Source organism: Argopecten irradians, chromosome 3 (genome assembly GCF_041381155.1).
Source record: "Argopecten irradians isolate NY chromosome 3, Ai_NY, whole genome shotgun sequence".
Taxonomy (NCBI): Eukaryota; Metazoa; Mollusca; class Bivalvia; order Pectinida; family Pectinidae; genus Argopecten; species Argopecten irradians.
Window position 1 is genome coordinate 36,540,912 of NC_091136.1, and position 27,297 is coordinate 36,568,208.

Genomic DNA, 27,297 nt, shown 5'->3' on the forward strand with positions numbered 1-27,297 from the left:
TTTAACGATGCTCCACCACTGACAAATTGTATAAAAAAACCGGAGCCAGATTTTACAGGGAACATTGTTTCTAGTCTGATAAATTTAAATACCTGTATGCAACACTAAACTAACTTAGAATGCAATAAAACGAAAAACGTAATTTTGAATAATCCTTTGTTCATTTATTCTACAGTATCATTCTAAGACTTGAAAACATTGATGGCGTTGTTCTAATTATTTTAAACATAAATCAATATTGTTTCAGATGTTTACAAAACATACCGATTTTTACATGTAAGGATAAGATAACAAAATAACTTATGTCAGCTTCGCGTACACATATTTCATTATTTTCAAGATTTTCACAAGTATATAAATTCGTGATGAAGGACTTTAGCTGGCAGTTGTGTAATGATATATACATGTATATACCGGTACCTTTTATTCAGTTTAGTTGAGTTGAGCATTATTGTAACTATTTTTTAACATCATCAGGGTATTAACAAAATTATTTGCAAACTCTGTGAATCTGCCTAGCGGATTCTTACAAAATTTCGCAAACAAAATTTATTTCATAACCCTATGAAGTTAAAAAATAGTTACATCAATACTTATACATTTAATCAATTTTTCAGACTACATGATAACATAAAATACGTTTAAACGTACAATATCATTGGTTTTCCAATGGTTTATTTTTTTCTAAATCTATACGTCGACCTCTCTATTGTGACGTCATGATAACGTTGTGTTTTCGCGCCATTCATGGATTTTTTTCTTCATTTACGTTGTAAATGTACGATCTTTTGATTTTCTAATGGATTATTTTTTTCTAAATTAATTCACAACGTCGACGTCATTATGTGACGTCATGATTACGTTGGATTTTCGCGCCATTCTCGGATTTTTTCTTCATAGTATATGAAGACATAGAGTAAACCAATCAGAGAGTTGGATTAAGTATGAAAACAAATGAAAATTAGTAACAGTAGTATGAAGAAAAAGTATCTGCCAATTAGAAAGCCGGATTAAGTATGATTACAAGTAAAAATTAATTATTAACATGTGAATTTGTGTTCGAGTTCTTTTAAGAAATTACACGAAAATTTGTATTTACAGTAACCGATGACAACCAACAATGTCAAGGTTAGAATGATATGGCAGGAACACGCACATACTATGTCACCTCACAGTGATATTAATTAAATAAATACTTACTTAAATCACTACTACTGCTTCCATCTAAATCTGCGCTGCTGGTGTTTCCTTCTTGGTCTGTAATTAGAGTCAACTTGTTTTATATCCACATGATACTATCTGATCAAAAACGAATCGGATATATAAGGCTTACATACTCTGAGAATTATATTGTTAGTTTTAGCACTGCTCATACCTCTTTCTAGAAATTCGTAACTAATGTACTCTTAACTACAATGTGTAATTACATATGTTAATAAAGTCGCTTAAGTTTGAATTCCAGACGAAAGAGCTTGCTTTTCGAAATATATGTTGATTTTTATAATATTGTTTTACGTTAATCACTTCAGTGTATAATGCTTACTACTTGATTCGCTGTCGTCATCCTCCTCATCTTCACTGATGTCGCTGTCTTCCATTGTAAAGGGAAAAAATGTTATTCTTAAAATGGAAATTGAAAACACAGACAGAAAAGAAATAACACGTGCCACTATTACGTTTTAAAGCATTCTTCAGAGATGTTACTGGCAAAGTCCAGTACGCTTAAATTAGGGGTGGCATTTTTTTTGTACTTTTTTGACCGTGAAATATCAGGTGATGGCGTTATTCTAATTATTTTAAACACCAATCAATATAGTTTAAGTTGTTTACAAAACATACCAATTTTTACATGTAAGGATAAGATAACAAACTAACTTATGTCAGCGTCGCGTAAACAATATTTCATTATTTTCAAGAATTTCACAAGTATATAAATTCGCGATGAAGGACTTTAGCTGGCAGTCGTGAAATGATATATATACCGGTACGTTTTATTCAGTTTTATTTGAGTAACTGTTTTTTAACATCATCGGAGTATTAAAAAAATATTCACTATGAGAATCTGCCTAGCGGATTCTTAAAAAAGTTTGCATACAAAATTTATTTCATAACCCTAAGAAATTAAAAAATAGTTACATCAATGCCTATTCATTTAATCATTTTTTCAGACTACATGATAACAAAAAATACGTTTAAACATACTATCCCATTGGTTTTTCACTGGATTATTTTTCTAAATCTAAGGTATGAAAGAAATTTTGGTTGCAAACTGGGTGAATCCAATACGCGGATTCTCACAAAAGTTTGCAAACAAAGTTTATTTCATAACCCTATGAAGTTAAAAAATAGTTACATCAATGCTTATGATTAAATTTTCAGACTACTTGATAACACAAAGTGCGTTTAAATGTACGATCTTTTTATTTTCTAATGGATTATTCCTTTCTAAATCAATTCGCAACGTCGATGTCTCTATTGTGACGTCATGGTTACGTCGGATTTTCGCGCCATTCTCGGATTTTTTCTTGATAGTATGTGAAGACATAGAGTATACCAATCAGAGAGTTGGATTAAGTATGAAAACAAATGAAAATTAATAATAGTAGTATGAAGAAAAAGTATCTGCCAATTAGAAAGCCGGATTAAGTATGATTACAAGTAAAAATTAATTATTAACATGTGAATTTGTGTTCGAGTTCTTTTAAGAAATTACACGAAAATTTGTATTTACAGTAACCAATGACAACCAACAATGTCAAGGTTAGAATGATATGGCAGGAACACGCATATACTATGTCATCTCACAGTGATATTAATTAAATAAATACTTACTTAAATCACTACTACTGCTTCCATCTAAATCTGCGCTGCTGGTGTTTCCTTCTTGGTCTGTAATTAGAGTCAACTTTTTTTACACCCACATGATATTATCTGAACAAAAACGAATCGGACACATAAGGCTTACATACTCTAGGAATTATATTGTTAGTTTAGCACTGCTCATACCTCTTTCTAGAACGTAATACATATCAATTCGTCACTAATGTACTCTTAACTACAATGTGTAATTACATATGTTAATAAAGTCGCTTAAGTTTGACTTCCAGATGAAAGAGCTTGCTTTTCGAAATATATGTTGATTTTTATAATATTGTTTTACGTTAATCACTTCAGTGTACAATGCTTACTACTTGATTCGCTGTCGTCATCCTCCTCATCTTCACTGATGTCGCTGTCTTCCATTGTAAAGGGAAAAAATGTTATTCTTAAAATGGAAATTGAAAACACAGACATAAAAGAAATAACACGTTACACTATTATGTTTTAAAGCATTCTTCAGAGATGTTACGTGGCAAAGTCCAGTAATTAGGGGTGGCTTTTTTTGTACATTTTTGGCCGTGAAATATCAGGTTTTATGGTGGAAAAAATATGTGTAGCAGTTTTGATAATTCCAATTCATATTCAACAATAAGTGTATTTCTGTGACAAAATTTTTTTGTTTGTTTGAATAATGAATCACATGAATATCTTACATCTTAAATCAAATTATTCTGTCGGATAGACAACTTACCAGCGTGTTCGCTGTCAACGACTGAAATCACAATGAATGCGAACGACAGATGAAACAAAAAAACTTCTCAAGGTAAAACGTCTTAATTGTGGTTTATATAATCTTTCGAAACTTTCGATCGTCGTTTCAGTTACATAAACAATATATGTATCGTATATGGTACTTAATGGAATTCAACTTGTTTTGTCAGATGTATCCATTTGTCATAATAATCATAAGGTTTATTTGTACCATTTTAGACCTTCGATTTTAATTAATTATAGTCTTTCCGTGACTTACAAGTATGTTGTGTCATCTCAGAACTAGATACTACAGTGCTTGCCATCATGATAATTAGCTCTTTTATACTTCACATTTTATTTGGTTTTTCACATCAATATGATGTACTATGCAAATGATAATTATGATCAATGATCATGTTTACTGTTGACACTCATCGTGTAAATTATTATTATATTTAATAAAACATATATATGAATGCCACATTTGAAGTATTTTATCGAAAATGTTTCGAAATTTCAAATATTCAAATAATTTAATAAATAGTATATACTTCCTTTTATAAATACTCGATGACAAGACTTGTTCACTTACAACGTATGGTACAGCCATATCCTGATGGGTCCACGTCCCATCCATCATCACAAACACAGGAACGGGCTGTGGCATCGTAGGACGCTTGGGGTCCACAGTCAGGGGCTTACATACACAAAAATAAGTGTTATAAATCTATCACAAAGAATTTTGTGATAAATTTTACATCCCTTGTGGAACAATTTAAATCATTTCACCCTAGTGCCCGGTGAAAACCCTATGTGATTGGAAAGGTGACCCTTGATCGTTTCGCGTCGTGATATTAAACTAAAAAGACATTACACTACCCAATCGCTAAGAGTATTGGTACATAAACTATTTTGACCATAAAATCCGGGGTTTTAATTTTCCTTAATTTGATATTGGTTGTTCTAAAGTTTTGTCATTTACTTTCACATATAAACGCGGTGTTTTCTGTTTTTTGGTGACATAAAAATGTTTTCCATATGATAAATTGGATGGCTTGTATACTTACTTTTCTTTTCTCCCTCTGAACATTGCACAGCTGCAAAACAAATGAATATTTCAACTCCTATACATACATTTTTATTGAAATAAAGATCACTTACTTACAGCGAGATAATCATTATTCACTTACATGGAATACAAATATACGGCAGAATTTTGTCTTATTTGTTATATATAAAAACTTATACAGTAAACTCATTTGGCGCTAAGACACCAGATAATTTTGGCTCTAATGGATTTTTACAGCAATTGTTACAAAATTGCGAATTTCTCATTTCACCATCATAATCCCGTTTATATCATACGTTCATTAAATGATGTATATACATGTATGTTAATTAAACTGGCAAAATTCGATTTTTTTTCAATACTTTTTTAAATATACTAATGTAAAAATTTGAATTGTACATAGACATTTTAAACTTTTCAGTTTATTCTTGTTTACACTATGACGTAAATTATTCCTTGTTAAAAATATAGCAACCAAATGTCATCTTACCAACGATTACCAGCAAAGCGAACACGGAAAGTTCCTTCAACCCGAGCATATCGTCTAACACGCAATTATTTTCTCTCCTACTCAAAAACCTGAATGTGGCTGTTGAAGCATACCTCAGCCTATTTATACCAAAGTTGTGCTGAATAAGCACGAAATGATACGGTATTAATGTCATAGGTACATGTGAAGGATTCAATAGGTCCATACGCTAAAAGACAGCTGTGATTTAAACCGTATGTTTGAACTGATTTTACAACAGAAAATAAGAGTTATTATGTTACAAAGCCATGTTCTAGTTAATCCACAGGCGTGGCGTTATTAATAAAAAATGTTATCCGGTCTATCCTAAATCGGTGACCTTGTTGGCCATCCTGAACCATTCCTTGCGTTCCTCCAACAATTTATACCTTAATTAGTAGCATATCATCTTATTTATGTAAACCCAATATACATTCTGCTTTTGATAACAGATAACATAATTTTGAAAAAATATCAAATTCATCCTAAAATGAGGAGAGTTGTCTTAGCTATATGTCGGGCAATGAAATAGACAATTGATAATATTTAATCGATTTATTCACAAAATGAGAGAATAAGATATAATGACAAGCATATCTATGTAATAAACAACGAAATAATTTATATTTTATCAATTATGCAATTATAAATGATAAACAGAAAAAAAATTCTATGGAAATCAGCTATCCCTCCCACATTAGCGGAGTTGCGTCCTTAAAAGCCACAAATCATAAGTCCCAAGCATCTCACTGACCCTGATTGCTGCAGTGTTAATTAATAGATATTCACTTAATCTTAAGCGTCTCTTTGACTTGGATGCTTGTTTCACTTTTTGGGCCAATCTGTATAGTCTAGGGCAGTGTAGTTTTGCCCCCCTCCTTCCCATCCCTTTTTCATTCAAGGTAGATCTCTTTAATGTAGTTACATTGTTCCTTTATCTTAATTCTTTTTTCAACCAGACCTTTTTCTGCTTCGAATTTTTACAGATCTAGAGGGACAACCGCAGGAAAAAACATTGTTTAAGACATTTTGTGCTGGATTCCCTGGGACATCAAGTGCTTGTTGCCATATCTATATGATTCATATGGCTCGAATGAACTTTGAATTTAAAGACATGGCGTAGTGATATTGCACCTGTAGTCAACGTTGTCAGTGGCAGAAGAGGGTGTTTGAAGCCTGGTAGATTTTTGATGACCTCTAAGTGCATTTTACAAGCTGACAGTTTTTCTAATTAGTGAAATAGATTTTATCGCGATCTGCTTTTTAAGATGAATTGTCGTGACCACGTCGCTTGCCCTTTGTTATTTCATTTCTTTTTTAAAGCTTTATTTGACAACTCAATAATGGGTGCTCTTAAGTGTGTAGTCTCCGACTAGTGTCTGTAAATATATTTTAAAAAAAACACACAAAAACAAAATAAAACACAATGAGGACCATAGATAAACAATTATATTGTGCGATTAAATTTATTATGCTACTGGGTTTGACAATCAAGATCTTACCTTGTACCGACTTAATAATTGAAGGAGAAGTGAATTTCAAGTAAATATTTAAAGAGAGAGAGTGAGAGAGAGAGAGAGAGAGGATGAGGGAGGGAGAGATGGGGGAGAGAGAGGGGGAGAAGCATGGTTGATTGATGAAAGTAAATTGTCGAAGCTGGATTTGATCCAAACGTATGACAGGATCTTAGGAATTCGGACTCGCTTGCAATCAAATTGTTCTTCAATCTAGTTCTAGGTATGGTCTCATCCATGTTTACCATGGGGTGGGGGTGGGGGCAAGAATTTTAGTATAAAACTACAATTAATTCATAGATATTTATTGGGATTCAGATAGGACGACCTACAAACTTCACTGGTGTTATTTTACCATTGGGGAGTAGTTCTTGTTCCCCATGGAAACATAATATGTTATATGATTTACTCAGGGAACAACAACAACAAAATTTATAGATGGAATATCTATAATATGGTACACGTATATAGATACAAGGCTGATATGCAACGAATTCAGCTATGTTGCCGTCTTTTGATCTTGTTTTACATATAAATACTATTATTACTCTTGAAAATGCACTTTTTCACTTTAATGTTTCATTTTCTTTAGGAAATGGACTATAGTGTCAACTTGCTATAATTTTCTGTCGCAGATGTTGTGTCAGAGATCGCGTTCCAGATGTAATGCGTACGTCTATGAAATCGGTTTATATCAAAGATTAGGAAAATGCCACGAATACACAAGGGGGTTGTTTATTGTAACTGTTGGTGGTATTACAAGTCTAATCCAGGCCAAACACCATTGCCAACCATATTACCCCACTGTGAAGGTTACGTACGTACTGTTATCATACAAAAGTACAAACATTAATGTCCTATGGTTTGATTTAAGGAAAGTAGCATAATTTCTTGTGGATGTTTTTTGGGGTAATAACCCTTACAATCAGGAAAGTAAGTAAAAAGAAAAAAATACATCTTGCAAAATGCTTATTTGCGAATGTCGCAAATAGTGTGGTGGGAACAGGTTTTTAATGGTGAACATTATGTACCAATACCTGAACGGAAGCACAAGTACACAACAAAAAAATAAAGCAATTTCGGAGAGAAACTGTTAAAGATTACATCGAAAAATATTGATCTGCCTTTTTAGCAATGGGAAATATGCAGTTGGTTTAATTAATGAACCTTTGCGGTTAGATCATATTAGACAAGTGCTCCACAAACTAGACTGAAGGCCCAGTAATCTGATAGTCTGGTTTATTATAGTATGAGTATACTAACAATTCGCCATACAAAACTAATTAAGTAAATGTAAATGATAAATAGCAATTCATAAATAATATCTACCTAAATAATCATAACACTTTTAAAACTTGATTATTTTATCACATAATCCGCCTGATATACAGTGATTTCGCGCGTGTAATATTTTTGCATGTGTCATTAGTGTACTTTGACCTGGGGCGATTTTCATTGGTGGGAAATTCATTGTGACAGAAACAATAATATGACGTCAGAAAAAATGACATGACACCAGGAATTCAATGACAGCGGTACAAAATGACTGTCATTTTGACGTGAGATTTTGTGATAAAACGTATCTTAAATTTGTGTTCATTTCCTAGGAGACTTTATGAAACTCGTCTCGAAGTTTTAAATTTTATGCTGATGTGACCCCAAGCGAAGATCTAGAGTTGTTAGATATTGTATTGGAGCGTTACGTAAAGCATCGTAGTGGAGCGGAATTACAAGTCTAATCTTAATAAGATTGTTGCTGTTATTCATGAATATTTACATTTCTGTTTTCTTTTTGTTAAATAACCTTACCAACTGGGAAATCGTTTACACTTGCGTAAACGCAGATGTTGGCGCGCACCGAAACGCTGACTTCCGCAAGAAGTGTGAATGCGCATTCGGTTAGGCCTATTGTATTTGAATTGAAAATATAAAATATAATGAATGTATGAATGTTATGGAAATTTCAAATTATAAATCAGGAGATAAAATATTTAGAAATGTTGAATAAATAATATGAAAAAAATGAAGTTATTGTGGAACTATCTTTTGTGTACTCTCTGAGTTGATAACATTTCCCGCCAAATTTAAGTCAGCTGTTCCGGGATTCCATCAATTAATCGGGATCGGCTGTTACATCAATCGTATGACGTTGAAAAAAGTTTTTATTTACTGGAACACTAAATTTAAACAAAATGATCGGTCGAAATGTAAATATAAGAAATGATGTTTATTATTTGTTGTTTACTGGTGTGTAAACTGCAATTTTGTACCGATATTTCAAGATGACGTCATTTGAAATATCTGTCTAAAAATGCAGTTTACCCACCAGTAAACAACAAAAAAGAAAGAAAAATAATTCCTTAAGGATGTATTCTTCTAAAGTTTCAGTCCCGTTGAAGTCTCGTTTCGACAAAGATCAAAGAAGTTATGAGATTTTCAAATACAATTTATCAATATATGTAGCAAGTTGCCAGTTGTAAATTTTGTCAAAAAATTACAGTTCTAACTTTAGCAGATTTTTTTTTATACGGGGATTTTAAGAAATGGCCCATTTGGCGGCCATTTTGAAATTGTGTCTTTTTTTGCTTTGAGTAGAGCCAAAGTTTTACCATTTTTTACTGAAATTGGTTTTACTTAAATCATCATTGCACGAGCATTTTTAGCTGTATCGAGCTAATTTTGCTGTAAATCTTTACTTGGTTCATGGTAATTAAAATATTGAGCATTAACGTGTGAAATTATTCACTTTTTTCACTTTATTTTTACATTTAATGGTAATTTGAGCACTTTTATTTTTTACTCTAAAATACTGAAAAATAACAAATATTCAAGTGGGCCAAAAAAGAAAGCACACGGACCCCCCATTTTTTCTGCCTGATTTTGAAAGAACAACCTTTTCCCTATTGATATGCAAAATATAAACAAAAGTTTAATACCAGAACTTTTTCTATAAAGGTTTAGATTTGGCAAAAATGGCTGAAAATGGTGCATTTTGTAGCTCAAAATTAAAGATGCTCCACCGCTGACAAATGGTATTATTTCACTATCAAAAACAGCAGCAGACGATTTAGTATTTTTCTTCAGTTACAAAAGTTACTTACTTTACACCATTGCCGCCGTTGAAAAGTTTGAGCTTCTAATTTTACTTCAAGTTGAAAATATAAAAAATAATTAATTGCATCCCGAAAAAATTCCGTGGCACTATATCCTATATGGAATGAAGTACTGATTGCGCATGACCCAAAGGCAAAATAAATTATTTTATATTATTTTTGTGTTAATTAGACTTATGTTTACACGATTAAACACTAATTATTGTTCAAATGATGAATATCATTTATGCTCTGTCGGCGGTGGAGCATCTTTAAGGGGTAGGAGTAGCATATGTGGTTATTCTGAGAAAAAAATATTAGTCTTATTAATCAAAACTGGTACATTTTAAAAGAAGACTACTGGAAAATAAATTCTACAAACATTAATACTGTCAAACAACTCATTATTAGGATATTATAGCTTTAATCTCTTGTGTATATGGTCAAAACGGCAAAATTCCCATAAAATCCAATATTTTGTCAAATAGGTATCTTTGAGTGACAGTAGCTCAAAAACGAGCACACGGACATATGTTTTTTCTTTCATTTTCTTTCATGGTATGAACCCCTCTTTCCAAAAATCTATATGAGAAAAAAAGTTTAATACAAGAAAATTTTGACTTCTGAGAGGAGTACATCCTTAATTGATATAAATGTATGTATATTATCATAGCCCATGACAACATGATTTTTTTTAAAGATATTTAAAGGTACATAGCGGTTTTAAAAGGGGATGCAAAACGATATTGATAATTTTGAAGAGTCTCAAAAGATATTAGCTTACCGTTAATACTACACTAAACTTTGGTAGTGTGGGTTGACTTATGTTTCCCGCCGTCGTTCTTATACCGTGCCGTTAGTTGACTATAACTACGCCAGACGGTAAAACAGCGAAATTAATATTCCTGACAACATAGATTATGCAGGGAATCTTCCATTTGTTTGTCACTGTTTGTCATTTCAGGCCATCAATCGAAATTTTCCTGCGCTGTTAATGTTTTTAAGAAACTTTTTATTTTTTGTTTAGGTAAATTGCATTGCTCTTTCGTTGCGACTAATTTTCGCATTTTCGTGCCAATTTCTCCATTTACAGATGACAAACTCTATTGTACTTGTAAATGAAACTTTTTCGCAGTGATTTTTTTCGCAAATTTCAAACGCCCGCGAAAGTCGCGACTTTATCAAACGCGAACATGAGAGCGTTTGTAGTGTTATATTAGCCAAACTCATTTGTGTCGTACACGGTTGAATCGAATACATCGGATGAGTCAAATGTTTTAATAGGTCCCGATTTTTTTCCTTCTTTATATCAGTAAATAAAGCACGGATAAATCGAACATGGTTGAGTCGAATCGATATACTGCGGTTGAATCGAATACATTTTGCGGTCCCTGACTTCTATGTATGTAAGTAAATTAATTCTGTTTACCACTCGTGTTGGATGTAATCGCATTATACCAACGTCATGTTTACTATGTAAAGTTGATGTAAGTGAGAAATAAGCTTGGTTTAACAGCTGTACACTTTGATCCCGGGAATTCGACCGGCGATAAGGAAAAAAAATAAGAGCGAGTACAGGTGATATATTGATCTACAGGGGGAGTTCTGCTTGTTTTACCAGATTCGATTCTGTGCTCGCACCATGACCCTTCTTAGAAGAATACTATTCCTTTCCTTAATCGTTGCCATAGGTAAGTTTACATTTATCTATGAATATTATAACAAATAAAATTTGAATTAGTTTTCAAAGTTAATTTCAATTATTATCCGAAACTAATTTTAAACATTTTTCATGCAGTTGTCTCATGACTTTTTGGCTCTTAGTATCACTGTCGAATTCTAAAAGGAAGAAAAGTCTCCTAAACTTTAAAGATGCTCCACCGCTGACAATTGGTATTTTTTCACTATCAAAAACAGGAGCAGACGATTAAGTATTTTTCTTCACTTACAAAAGTTACTTACTTTACACCATTACCACCATTAAAAAGTTTGAGCTTCTTATTCTACTTAAAGTTAAAAACATAAAAAAATAATAAATTGCATCCCGAAAAAATTCCGTGGCACTATATCCTATATGGAATGAAGTACTGATTGTGATTTATGCTCTGTCGGCGGTGGAGCATCTTTAAAGTTTTAAAAAGATGTTTGTTGACATTCAGTTGTCGCACAATGAATTTGTAGTTGTATTCCGTTTTACGACCATTGATTGATTGACTGTGGCAAAGTTTTATGGTTGACAAGATTATATTAACTCGTTTTCCTGTTTTATTTGACTCCAGACACCAGTACTTATTATATCAGATTTATTTTTTTTATTTGCTGCTGTTTTGTTATCTTTTTTTTTACCTTCTGTTGTCACTTGAATTTTGATTGTTTCGGATTGGACCTGAATGTGATCGACAGGATTGCAAACCATTCCTCTCTGTGTCCGTTTCTAAATCTAAAAATCTTCTATAACAATAAGAATTAAATGGTTTGTTCAAAGAATAATTCCAATGATAAATAGACTTTGATTTAGGGTATTTATGTAAGAAGACTATCCCACTTTGTATTTGATTGTACAATTTTGTCCCACTGAAGTAAACTGCTAATTTAAGCATAATAATATTAAAAAGTAAACTGCTAATTCAATCATTGTGATATATTAAAAAGTAAACTGCTAATTTAATATTTATGATATACTAAAAGTAAACTGCTGTTTTAACTATAATGAATGATATATTAAAAGGTAGACTACTATTTTAACCATAATAATGTATTATCACTAAACTATCTCATTGCAGCCGTGGAATGTGCCGTTTTAGAGAAACGAGGTAGGTGTTACATTCTTTAATTTCCCAAAATAGTTGTTAGAGTGAATGTGAAAGACATCAATTTAAATTTTTATCTCATAATATCAATTTCATAATTGCTATTGGTTTTGGCACATGTTTATTGAACAGATACATTACCACTTATACAAGAACATTCAAATGTGGCCGGAAATCTATTTTTTTCTAAAATTTATTTTAGCAATGCTTTAAAACTATTTTGTCGAAAAAGATATTTTGGCAATTCGGAATATCACTACATGAATAAGATTTTATCTCCTAGGAAGGATGTCGTCAAACTCATACCGCATGTTGCATAATTAAATTCATTGTAAGCTTCACATAGATAAATACTTATATTTCATGTTGTATTTTATTTTAATAATATACATAATAGCACGGTCTTTCTTTTCCGTGCTTACATATAGTAGTAAGCGTGCTTCTTTGCTATATTGCCTTAATTTCAAACTTAAGGCTTCTCTATTTTCTATTTATTCACCAACACACTTTATCAATAAATAGGGAAAACATGAAATGTTAGTGCTGAATGTGTGCTTTCACATTACATGAAATGCCTGAATTGTGGTAACTTTTAAATGTTTTATATGAAAATGCCCTATATAATAGAAAAGAGAAGCGGGAGCGATAGCAGTAGTAACAGTGACAGCAGTGACAGCAGTGACAACAGTAACAGCAGTAACCAGAGTAACAGCAGTGACAACAGTAACAGCAGTGACAACAGTGACAGCAGTGACAACAGTGACAGCAGTGACAGCAGTAACAGCAGTGACAGCAGTAACAGCAGTGATAGCAGTAACAGCAGTGACAGCAGTAACAGCAGTGATAGCAGTGATAGCAGTAACAGCAGTGACAGCAGTAACAGCAGTGATAGCAGTGATAGCAGCGAGAGTATTGGCACCATCGATGAAGACAACAATGAGGACTGTAATCAGGGTGAGTTATATTAATCATATTTGCTTTCCGGGAATTTATGCATTTACGTTATTATTCTGACCTAGTTAAATACGCTTTCTTAATATTTTTCTTATTGTGTAAGACTTAAAGCATGTAGGAAATAGTGTGAAATAACAGCATATATATTGACAGGAAACAAAAAATTTAGTTTTACTGTATTCAAAAAATCAATTTATCTATCAGATAAAGTAATTGTTTTCCTTCAATTTCTTTTTTCAGTAATTAAATGTGGCGTACAAGCATACTCTTCACCCTTTGGAAAGGTTTGTTTATGTTATCCTGGATACGTCGGTAACCCGTATGTCAAATGTTATAGCTTGTAAATAAAATGACAGAGTAAGAAAGGCCTTTATTTCCTACATGTAACACCGGTAAGTACCATAATACCATACTCCCATTTTATGCGTGGTTTTCAATTATAATACTTTCGGATGAAGTATTTTATTCATCCTAAGCTATACGCCCAGGTTTATGCTGTATTGCATTAATAAACCCATATATCAGAGAGGAAAGGGGATAAGTAATGATATGAAGCAAAATATTTATTCTTGCAACAAAATCCCGTTAATGATATTTTGCGACCGTTAAGCTAAATAAAGCAGATTTGGATGCGATACAGTCGCAAAATATGTTGTTACAAACCAAAAAAGGAAGCAAAAGATATTAAACAAATTAAAAAAACAGAACAAAAAAGTAACGAAAACAAAAAAGCGAACGCAAAACCCAGGGCCTTTTTCCCTAAAAAATAAATACTAAACTATAACAGAACTTCAACCAGAAACAAATCTAGTTTGAATATTAAGAATGCAAATATTTATGGGCTTGTTATATTTCTGGTTTCTGGTAAGCAAATAATGATTAAAAGAAATTTAGGAATATCAGTGTGTATGTAGATTAAAGAACAAAAATGTTCATAAAAGCACAAAAAACAGCCAAAGGACACAAACAAAGGTTGTGCATGGCCATATGTTCCAAATTATTGAAGCGCCAGATAAAACAGTAATCTGGAAACAGTGCAGCGTATAATCCTAAATCGAGATGAGGGGTTTTATTTCAGGCTCCCACATCTATGAGCATAAATTATGCAAACAGTGTCAATAACGGGTCGGATTTTCTTAACTATAATTCCGAATCACTTATTTTATCACAACGCTATAGCCAAATGGTCTTTGGTGACAAGTTGTACATTTTTGTATCTTTTTTAACTTAAACATACTAACATACTATTGGCTTATTTACACTTTCATCGTCATACAGCCCTGGTCTGATGAGGATGACAGTGCGAATAGATCACTTATCAGCATTCATAATTTTATGTATTTACGCGATTAATTGAACGGTGTATTGTGTGCTTTTAACGTTCTTGTTGAATTTCGCTTTAGATGAATAGAAAATAATTCTCTGTACTGCCAATTTACAATGTATTTGTGTAGATCTACTAGTATCAACTAGATATGATACAGTAAGATGCAGATATCCATTGTTTTGTTTTTCATCGTGTAATTTAATATGTAGATTTAAATTGGTTTACACCACTCTAACTTTAATTAAAGTTGATTGGTGGTTGCTGAAAGCACAGTACAATCTTAAGATTACAGAATCGCTTTCCATTTTCAGATTCAACCTGATAATCTGACTTATTGATGGAACAGCCTCTATTTGATGTACTTAATTGGTGAGAATAGCAATTAACTAATAAAGATCAAACAGAAAGTATTGCGTATTCATTGACTAAATCGAAAAGCTGTGTTAAATGGTTAAAATTACGAAATTGGGTGTGTTACATGCAACATACAAATCTAGAGTCACAACTGAATGGAACATTTGACATTATTTAAAGAAGCATCGGCCTTAATCTTTTGACCCTTTCATGCTTGACTAGCTTGTTTATTAAATTCTCTACAATCAAGAGCTGTCGCTTATAACACCAACATCCATTTTTGTGAACGACTAACTACCAAGAATGGATGTGTTGTCTTGGAAAAAACACATGTGAAAAAATCGGTATGTAGAGAAAGAACATTTTAGAATCATCACAAAATACGCAGTTTCAGTCACTTTCTAAACGAAGAACGAAGAATGTGTGGATTTTAATAACATTTTTATAACGGGAAATACAGAAATCAAATTAACTTAGTAATCCAATCGGGAAATTGTGCATAAAAAGGAACCATCCGCGATACTGATCATTGTAAAACTGAAGGCATTTCAAATCCTGACCAATGACAGAGACTTTTTTGAATATTACAACGTGCCGTTATTTGATAAAACGATTGTTACATAAAACAACAATAGGATCAAACTATGTATCGTGTGTCATCTTATAGATATAGTTCCACAAAGAACATTCGAAATGCTATGACATAGCCCATTGGCTGGTATAATGATAGTAGCCCTTGGAGATCTAAGATGAAAAAGGAACAAGATGTTCCTATCGTTACGCGCTCTTTATTCGCCGAAGTTGACTGTTTGATAAGACTTAAACTCCTATCAAAAGTCATTTAATTGACGGTCTTCCCTGCATGCAGTATGATGTGCATGTACATGTCTGTATAATTTTAAAGTCTGTGGTATATTTGTAATAACATTGTGTCTTAATTAATAGTGGGTTCATTGCCCTTTTTATAATACTATCTCACGGGAATATTCCCATCTGGTCACATTAAACTAACAAACCAGTCGTCTCGCTTCATTTATGCTGATTACTAAGAAGGAGCAGAAACAACCTATTTCAAAGATTACAGTGTGTCTCGGCCATATGACATCACCAGCCTCTTATCCCAAAAGTGCAAGCACTTAACTGAAGGCGAAGAGTGAGGCTGTGTCAAGGAGGACGAATTGAAGTAGAAAGTAAGTTAGGAAGTTGTTAAATGACGAAATCCCATAGTGGCTGCCTCTTACGATTATGCAATGGGGCAGTAGGTACACCTTTAACGCCCTTTATCTGTAGGTCAGATTCATCGAAGTAATCTACAAATTATGTTAAATTCTGTTTATGACACAATCTCAAATGAGATCGTTGTAAATAGTTAGGCTTAGAATATATAAGAAGAGGGGCTATAGACCCAATATTTAGTAGCCTCTCACTATGATTGCATTTGGATGGTCAGTTCAATTTGCTCAATTTTCTAAATCATACCTGCAGCATGAAAATACACATTTTTACAGAATTCATTTCTAGCATTTCTATATTTATCACATGATCCGTCACATATCCAATGACTTGGTCCATGTAATGTTTTGCATATGTCAATAGTGAAATATTACCTGCAGTGCTTTGCACTAGCTGTGTCTGGCAGAAAATCCATGGTGACGTCGTGACTTGGCGTCATGAAGACATTATATGAATCGCTGGCATCTTTTCATGTTGAAAAAACTTCCAAATATATATCCACGTATATTGTATTTTTAACGTCAAAATATACTGTAAAAAATGTGTATCCCTGTCGAACCCTGACGTCTCATCACATTTTTTCTGATGAATTTTTTTTACCCAACACAGTTAATTACACTAGTGACATACTGTAAAGCAACCTAATCTCGCGGCGACTTAATTTCGCGTTTTCATTATAACGACTCTTCATGACAATTTAATTTCGTGCTTTACGAGTTAAAAGCTTCATTGTTCTTGTAATTCAAATCTTTGAACTGCGATTTGTATCACCCGTGAAATACGCAAATTGTATTCACCCGTGAAATACACGAATTGTAATCATCCGTGAAATACGCGAAAATTAATCGCCCGTGAATACGCGAATGGTAATCACCCGTGAAATACGCGAATTGTAATCATCCGTGAAATACGCGAAAATTAATCGCACGTGAATACGCGCATATTAATCGCCCGTGAAATTCGCAAATTGTAATCATCCGTGAAATTCGCGAATTGTAATCACCCGTGAAATTCGCGAATTGTAATCATCCGTGAAATTCGCGAATTGTAATCACCCGTGAAATTCGCAAATGGTAATCACCCGTGAAATACGGGAATGGTAATCGCCCGTGAAATACGCGAATTGTAATCAAACATAAAATACGCGAATTTTGATCGACTGTGAAATACGTGAAATAAAGAGTATGCAAACATTGACACTGTCGAATTTGCTGGATATCAGGTTGGTTAACTTTTATGACGAAGTACAAAAGGAAAATTTTTGAAAGATTGGTAGTCAAATATCTAAACAATTACTTACTTGATAATTCACTCATATATAAATATTAGTCAGGTTTTCCACCTGGACATTCTTCATCTCACCAACTTATTGAAATCTACCATTCCCTATGTGAAAATATTGAAAAAATGCACTTAACATGTTTAGTTTTCTGTGATATTTCGAAAGCATTCGATCGTGTGTGGCACAAGGGACTGAACGTTAAACTAGCAAATTATGGTAAAGGCGGAAAATTGCTAAATTGGTTAAAAAATTACATCAGTAATCGGAAAATCTACAAATCTGGAGTCCTCCAAGACTCAGTATTAGGGCCGTTCCTTTTCATATTGTATATTAATGATATTTCTGACAACCTCGAAAGTCTGTCTAAATTATTTGCTGATGATACTTCTTTGCTATGCTCTGGGGCATCAATTTTAGAAATAGAAACTAAAATTAACGACGACCTTATGAAAATTCAAAATTGGGCAAATAAATGGTTGGTAACTTTTAACCCCGAAAAGACGGAAGCTTTACTTATTTCTAACACGGAACATGATCATCTAATCGATATCAAATTCAATAATGTAAGTGTAGATTTTGTAGATAACCATAAGCACTTAGGAGTAACTTTGGAAGCTAATTGTAAATGGAATATTTACATTGATAATATATGTAAACAGGTATCAAAACATGTAAGTGATCTTCGAAAACTTAAATATACTCTTATTAAATAAACTTTTATAAAAAATGTACAAGTCATATATTCGGCCACTGTTTGAATACTGTTGTGAGATTTGGGATGGGTGCTCTTTTAGTGACGCAGAAAAATTTGAATAACTTCAGCTTGAACCTGCAAGAATAATTACTGGTCTACCGTCTTGTGCTAGCAGAAATTCACTGTATTTGGAAAGCGGTCTAGAACCACTTACTTCCCGTCGTTCCCGTAGAAAACTACAACTATTTTACAAAATAAATAACAAAATTACACCCAACTACCTCTGTTCATTGTTACCCCCACTAGTCTCAGAAAATTCTTCCTATAATCTTCGAAATGCTTACAACTTTATTTTACCTAATTTCCGTCTCCTGCTCTCAAACGTATCGTATTTCCCATCAATTATCCGACTTTGGAACCAGCTAGATATTAATATTAGAAATAGTGTTTCATATAACATTTTTGAAAAGTCTCTAAATACTCTTACGAAAGTACCTATTTGTTATTCTATTGGAAATAGAAAAGCAAATATATTGCATGCCAGATTAAGAAATAGATGCAGTACCCTAAAAAAATGATTTATTCCGCTCTAATTTAAAAGATTACCAGCAATGCCAATGTGGGCATCACTTTGAGGATGCCCATCACTTCTTCTTTACATGTAATAATTACGCTGACCAGAGAATTCAATTATTTCAAACATTAAACAGCTTCATTCCTTTAGACCTGCAGCTACTACTACATGGAAGTCCAGATTTATCTCTAGAAGATATATAATTGACTGTAATAGGTTTTAACCCCCTCCCTCCTCCTCTTACGTTTCCTATTTATAATATGAACTATTTAAAAAAATGTTTCTTAATATCCTTCCGATGCTGGCGACCGAAGAGAAACGTAATCAAGAAAACAACAGATTGACAGGAGAAAGATACCAAGGCACGGGATGTGATGAACTTTAAGTAAAGCAGCGAGACAAGAACAGTGATCAGTAAAACTTCAGTCGTCAGCATCGGGAGTGATCACAAATACATACATTTCAATAAATTAAGTAATTATTTAAGGATTAACTTGAATAGATTTTTATGTTATGGAGATTATAACACAAAAATCTGAGTGTACTCTAAATAAACCGCGAAACGGTTTATGATGAGAGTACACTTAGATTTTTGTGTTATATCTCCATAACATAAAAAATCTATTCAAATTAATCCTTATAATTCAATTTACTGAAGATAATATCTTCAATACTCAAAATTCATTTTGGGACTCTTTTGAAATCATTACGCCGTCATCTCAGCCAATCAGAAGCAACGTCACAAACGGTGACGCCATTTTATCCTTTATGGACTGATAAAGTAAATTTTTAAGCCAATGAAAATGCTCATAACAAGCAAAATTGAATTACATGTATATACATATGTTAAAATAAACTAACTCTCTCTCTCTCTCTCTCTCTCTCTCTCTCTCTCTCTCTCTCTAAAATCTTGTAAATATGTAAATATGTATGTTTTTGCCATTTTTGTGTTCTTTGTTATATAATTAATTATAATTCTGTAGGGAGAGGGCTTCATAAAAGTTGGAAAACTTGTGCCCAATCCCATTGTATATAAAATTACACAATAAAATATGTTTAAATCAAAATGTAGTTTTGACGTCATAATCTATCGTCACATGATTGTTTCAGTAGACGAAAATGTCACATCGGAGTCGAATTTCTATTGTTTTATACAATGATGAACTTTAAAGTTTTACTTATATTTCTGATAATAAAAGTTATGTGGTAAATAGAATCTTACACTCGTGACTATGTGATATTAGGCGAGTGGCATATGAAATTATTTAACTCGTTTGATAAATTTCATATCACATAGCCACTCATGTCAGATCCTCTATATTATCTATATCAAATTATCCTTTGATGCCGCTGTCTACTACATATGTACAGTCCTAACGAGAATGGGACTGTAAAACATGTATTGGTTTACACATCTACGTTTTATAATGTCTATAAATACAAGGAGACATACACATCTTCTTTCAATAATAAGCGAACTTCTATGATCATAACGCAACATTCCATAATTTATTAACGGAGGAAAGCGAGAAAGGATTCTCGCAAAGTAACACGGGATAGAAGCATGATTCTAGCTCTGGCTCATATCGTATTCCTGGAGTAAGAAGTTTATGACTGAGGGAGGGGAATGTGCCAGCTGTTGTACTCTCCCGTCAACAACGGATTACCACGTGTTTGGGGTATTTGTTTTCAACTACACTGGATTTAATAACTGGGTTTTTTAATTGTTTGTCATCCAATTCAATTCAATTCTTTTATAAAACTCAGATACACATTGTGTTTAACAAGTGGTCATACATAAATAATTCAATTTTAAGGCATGACAGGCAAAATTAAATACATTCTTTGTATAAAGATTCAAACACTTACTAACAAAATTCGGTGTTTCATAACACTTTGTCCAACAAATTGTTTCACCTTTAAAATTGGTAACATAAGAGATATTAATATGTATTGAGTATAGCACTAAATGACTTACATATGTGTATATGTTAATACATAAGAAAAATACATATATTTTAGATAATTTTGAGCTGTAATTTATACTTTAATAAAATTGCATAATTTCTGAATAAATAAGCATAAATATACGTACATTGTATTTTTTTATCCTTTATTTATTTTTATTTTATTTTACTTATTTATTTCTTACAAACAAAATTTGTTTCATTCGTATTTTCTTTTTACAGAATTGAGAATTGTGTTACATATTTTTAGAATGAAGAGTTTTATTTTTTAAGGAAAAACATGTGACAAGGAACAGCTCGATAAGTGTTTAAACAGAACAAAAAGTTAAATGGGGTTTGAGGTTCGAGTGACTCTGCGTTTCTCGCAATCAAAGTCTGCGTGGTATGTTCGTTATGAGAAATGCAAATAGTACACAAAAATCTAAAACAACATTTTGAGATACGATATTAAAGATAAATCCATTTCACGGAGCTTAGTTAGTGCAGTTTATAAAATCAAAAATGTCGATAATTCAGAACTATTTACCTCGCGGCAGATGACTAGGATAAAATCGTTCTAAACTAACTTCATACTTCCTATGTCAAGCAGCTGTGCGTACAAAACAAGCCAGGGATAATGATTTTGCACTTTCATTTGAACCAGTTGACAGTCATTATAGATTATTAAGGAAGGGTGAACTATATTATATAAATAAAACACAAGTTATGTTGTGTCACTATAACAGTCGTGTTTGTGTCTGCCGATATGTCTACGCTGCTTCCTAATTTGGTCTTGTTTTCCTTTATCATTATCCTCGGTAAGTAATTATTTAAACATCATTTATCTAACAACATTAACAACAAAACTTACTGCCAAAAAATACAACATTTTTACAAAAACAACATTTTATACCCCAGAAACGTGTTATACGTCTGAAAGCTGTCATCATTGGGTCCTTTGAGATCAAAGATATAAACAAACGTTATTGCTATAAACGAAAATTATATTTTTATTTACATGCTAAGATTACCACTGTCACTAGCAAGCTCTAAGTGTGCGAATCATACTAACCATGTAGTCTAATTTGTCATATTTAGGTTAAATTTGATTACTCGTATATGTTGTGTATTCTTGTAGTATTCATTGAATCCAATATGTTCTGATCATAGGTATATTTTTACCTTCAAGATGTAACAACGAAAAGACAAGCCGGGTGGTAATTCATAAACGTCCGATCTTAGCCGGGGTAGTACATCTATTAGTTCCCCCGAGCGTTGTGATTTCGTTGTCACATCCTCAAGGTAAGGAATGGTTATTTTTCTCCCATATACACCAGAAAATGATGATATAGTAGCCTAATAAGAAGCATTTTCACTCAGATATAAAAACATGGGTTCGTCGAATCCAAGTCAATATTGATGACGTCTTCCAAAATGCACATCGCGGTTACGCCGTATGATCAATGAACTGTTTTGCCAGGAACATGCGGTTCAAAAGGTTAGCGCTCGAAATCTGTTATACGCTAGGTTTAACGGAGAAATATCTCGCGTTTACAAAAGGTGATAAATTAGTATTGATGACAGAATGTATTTTCGAAAATACGTTCAAAACAAATTCATGCAGAGTAACAGTGAAGGACATGGTCATAAACGTTATTACTGTTGATGTGCGGTCCCTTTTTGCTTCATCTTAGATGTTTCTTCCTTTTCTTTGTATGCAGGAAAAAATAATCATTTCTTACCTCCAGGTTGCGGCAATGAATTTCAATAATCGGGGGATTTCTTGGATGTTTAATCCTCGGCAAGCCTTGGATTGAAAATTCATAAATATTACCTCTCGGGTTGTATTTTCGTTGTTGTCAGACATACTCACTGTTTCTTACATGTTTTGTGGAATGTTATCTTCGCGCTTTTATCATCTGACATCATCATTTTACCCGTATTTGACCGTGTGCCCGATCGGAGCAGGTTCACTAAATAGAACATAACATGACGAACAAGTCACGCTCTGAGCATGCATTATCCAACATGGGAGATATCAACATGGTTTTGCCAGTGCCTTATTCTGTTTTGTCAGATTGTAACACAATGAGTCTAGTCTCATTTTCTTAAACACTGCAAAACAATGGCTATACCCATTAAGTTCTGTAAAAACAGCTAGGATACACTGCAACATGTTGTCATCTTTGTTTATTCCATTTTGGAACATTGAACTAAAAATTCTTCCTCAAGCCGCCATATTGGTTCCAACTTAGAACCCTCAAACGAGACGAGCAAGACGAATAGGTTCTCTCCCGCAGAATTTCAGGTTTGTAGCGGAAATAGCAGGAACGTTCCGCTAAATGGAACAAGCTGTTATTATTTGCATTTTCAATATTATCGATGATGCATTGAATGGTTACTGTTCCGTAAAACATTGTACTATTCCCCTAGTGTTTTTGTATATGTTTGTCCTAATCTGTATGTACAGTATATTTACTTTGTATATACAACTTTCGATTTTAACGGGTTTGTTAATAAGTCAGTATTTATTGATTTTTATTTGTGCAATTATGCAAATATATATTTTAAGTAATAAGGGAAATGTTGAGTGAAGGACGCACTTGATAAACTATATAAACTTGGACTCACAGTGGCTATCTTACTCTTTGATTTCATAGTTCAGTAAATATCACCATGAAATGTGTAACTAATGGGAAAACAATTTTATTACAGCAGCGGAATGTGCTCGTCTAGAGAAACGTGGTATGTTTCAAAATGTTAAATTCTATTGTTCCATGAAAAGGCATGTTATTGTAAATATTTCAGTAGTAGTGTTTCACTGAGATATGGGGTCATATTTCGTATATAATAAGCAGTACACAGTATTAACGCATGGTTACAATGCGGAGAAAAACAATAAATTGCTGTTATAATTTATATACAAATGTATTAAGAAAATCTGATAACTGAAAAAGAATTTACCAACACAAACTTAAAAGAATTGTAAAATCATAAGCACAACGGAAAAGTTCAACGGCCGATATAATAATCTCATGGCAAAACGTCATGTTTCTCTTGACGATACTATTGTCAAACTTGTTAAGTTAGTACTGATTGATAAATCTTTTACTTCCGCTGTTTCTGATGAAAATAATTTGTCATGCTTCATCCTTTCCGTTCAATTACAATTATGTTTACGACATTCGCTATGTTTACGGGAAATCATTCGTCTGATACCTAAAGTGGAACTTTCTTCTTACAGAAAAATGGAGTGGTAGTGACAGTAATACCAGCGGTGATACAAGCAGTGAAAACATTAACATCAGTGATAGCAGTGATAATGGTACCAGCAGTGACAGCAGTGATAATGGTAACAGCAGTGACAGCAGTGATAATGGTAACAGCAGTGACAGCAGTGATAATGGTAACAGCAGTGACAGCAATGATAATGGTAACAGCAGTGACAGCAATGATAATGGTAACAGCAGTGACAGCAGTGATAATGGTAACAGCAGTGACAGCAGTGATAATGGTAACAGCAGTGACAGCAGTGATAATGGTAACAGCAGTGACAGCAGTGATAATGGTAACAGCAGTGACAGCAGTGATAATGGTAACAGCAGTGACAGCAGTGATAATGGTAACAGCAGTGACAGCAGTGATAATGGTAACAGCAGTGACAGCAGTGATAATGGTAACAGCAGTGACAGCAGTGATAATGGTAACAGCAGTGACAGCAGTGATAATGGTAACAGCAGTGACAGCAGTGATAATGGTAACAGCAGTGACAGCAGTGATAATGGTAACAGCAGTGACAGCAGTGATAATGGTAACAGCAGTGACAGCAGTGATAATGGTAACAGCAGTGATAATACTGACAGCAGTGATAATGGTAACAGCAGTGATAGCAGTGATAATACTGACAGCAGTGATAATGGTGACAGCAGAGAAAGCAATGAAACCAAAACGAAGTTCCGCACAACAGACAATGAACAAATAACGAAAATCAAAAGCAACTGCAAACATGGTAATATACTAAGAATCGATAAAATATATACATAAAATATACCTTTGAATAGACGTTATTCTTATTAATTAAGGTGAGTACGAAAGCATGCACTATACAGACTATTCAAATAATTAAACTCAAACCAATACGACTCTACAGAGTATCCTAATGGCTATAACATCCCCGTTACCTTATCTAATGTGGGTTGTTTTCATTCTGATCAATAAAAGACCTTCCCTTCATTTCACTCCGTCAATACTGACCGAGTAAACCGAGGAGAAATACTCTCATAGATCAATATATTTGAGAAAGTGATGAATAATATACTTTGGTCGCTGTTTATTTTCGTTTATCATTATATCAATACTAAGGCGATACTTCTGAAGAAAACACTTAACTTTTAGTAATATAACAATAGTTTTACAGTGATATTAGATTGTAATTTCGGATAGATCGATATATCTTAAGCATCAAAACCATGCTCAAGCCTGTCAAAAATGACAACTTCAATCAAACCTTGTTTCCATCTCAGCAAGTAATATTATTTCAATCTTTATTTCAGTAGTTAAGTGTGGCATTAAAGCATACCCTCTACCCCTCGGAAGGATCTGTGCATGCTACCCTGGATATGTGGGTAATCCGTATGCCAAATGTTATGGTATGTAAATAGTAAAAGAGTATGAAAAATACTTGATTATGTAATCAAGCGTAACAAGTTTACCATCGTTCCGTCAAAATACCCCATTATCGGAAACCATTCTGGTACCGCACCTGATAAGATTTCCTTTGAAAGGCTCGACTTCATGTTGTCATCGTCATGTTTGCAAAATTTCGATTCGGTCATGGTTAAGTTAAAAAAATCAACGCTGATTTCATTTTTTTCAAATATTGTGTAATAGAATGTCAGTTTTGGGAAGTCCTGATAGTCGAAGTATCATTATTCTATAATGATTTACACTCGTGATAAGTCTTTGTCAGTTCTCCGGCTAGACACATTTTGTGATTCTGCCGTTGTTCCTCAATCCTGTGTGCATACATTCTGTGTGCATACATTTTGTTACCCACGTAATCTTATCTTAAAATGTGCCTTAAAAGATTTTTTGACGAACTCGGTACTATAATTTAACTCTAATTATCTCATTATTGAAAACCATTTAAATCTCCTTTGTTTTTATATTTCATTTGTATTTTTATAACATATAGAAAACCAGTAGTAATTTCTGATAAACACACTCAAAAGCTACTTTAAATTGTTGACAAAGCTATGTGGAATGTTTATCATGTATTACACGTAACGTTTAACTTTTTACTTTTCTTTCAGATGCTCATTATACCAGCTTAACCAACACATAGACACATCTACTGTATTTATTTATTTATTTATTTATTTATTTTTTTTTTTTTTTTGAAAATTAAGTATTATCAAATAAAGATAAACTAAATAGTTCTGTGTATTGTTTAACAATTTCTTAGTTCGTAAGGGCAATAATTTGGAATCAATAACAAGTTTGAAAAGATGGTAACCTACATTTGTACCGTAATACGGGGGTTTCGAGATATTACAACGACGTGTGTAAAGTACGATTTACCGCTGTGAAAACATTGAATAGTAGCTAAAGATACAAAATGACTTAATATCTTGAAAAGAAAAATAACAAGCCTGTAAGTTTATCATACAGGGCTGTTGATAATGCTTAACACATTCCACATATGGATCCATATCATTCGAAACTTCAGGTTTTGTGATTAATAATTAAGATTAAAAAACACGCAACGTGACTAACATCGTTGTCTTTAACATGAATAATGTATATCATAGTAAGCAACACTTGTTGATCAGTAAACTCGACAAAAGGCGTCTGTATCTACAAGGAGACACAGGTATAACGCAGTTTCCAAAATTACACAAGTACCCATCAAACGCAACACGCCGCATATATGGACATCCTTTACTTCCTACACGACTATAACTGTTATTAGGACTTTAATCATTGAAAACTTAAACGTCAAGCCAGAATCATATAGAAAAACTGTCTTCTATTGAAAGACTGGAGACATTTACATGTAATATCCCCATATTTATTATCTATAGACTGTGTTTATAAACATCGGTGATTTTATGTGTCTGAATTATCAGTTTGTTTATGTCTAAGACAGGGTATAGAATTAGCCTAGAAATACGCTTTGTCAACTTGTTTTTCTTTTTGTCATGTATGCCTCCTCCAGCTGTTTTACTCTCCCGTCAACACCGGGTTACCACGTGATAGTGGTTTGTTTGTTTGTTTGTTTGATTAATTAACGTCATATTAACAGCTATGGTCATGTAAGGACGGCCTCCCATGTATGCGGTGTGTTGCGTGTATGTTGTGCGAGGTG

At 33.1% G+C, this 27,297-nt stretch overlaps 2 protein-coding genes across 2 annotated transcripts; both read left to right on the top strand.

Moving 5' to 3' along the window:
• Nucleotides 1-11,294: 11,294 nt before the first annotated feature.
• On the top strand, nucleotides 11,295-15,257 carry LOC138318427 (dentin sialophosphoprotein-like). Its single transcript, XM_069260764.1, has 4 exons — nucleotides 11,295-11,447; nucleotides 12,540-12,569; nucleotides 13,194-13,520; nucleotides 13,761-15,257. The coding sequence occupies exons 1-4, from the start codon at nucleotides 11,399-11,401 to the stop codon at nucleotides 13,862-13,864; spliced, it is 510 nt and encodes a 169-aa protein (XP_069116865.1). The 5' UTR covers nucleotides 11,295-11,398; the 3' UTR covers nucleotides 13,865-15,257.
• A 6,439-nt stretch (nucleotides 15,258-21,696) lies between these two features.
• On the top strand, nucleotides 21,697-26,860 carry LOC138319654 (dentin sialophosphoprotein-like). The gene is made up of 4 exons (XM_069262801.1): nucleotides 21,697-21,748; nucleotides 24,175-24,939; nucleotides 25,484-25,579; nucleotides 26,243-26,860. Exons 1-4 carry the CDS (start codon nucleotides 21,697-21,699, stop codon nucleotides 26,272-26,274), a joined length of 945 nt encoding a protein of 314 aa, XP_069118902.1. The 3' UTR covers nucleotides 26,275-26,860.
• Nucleotides 26,861-27,297: the final 437 nt, after the last annotated feature.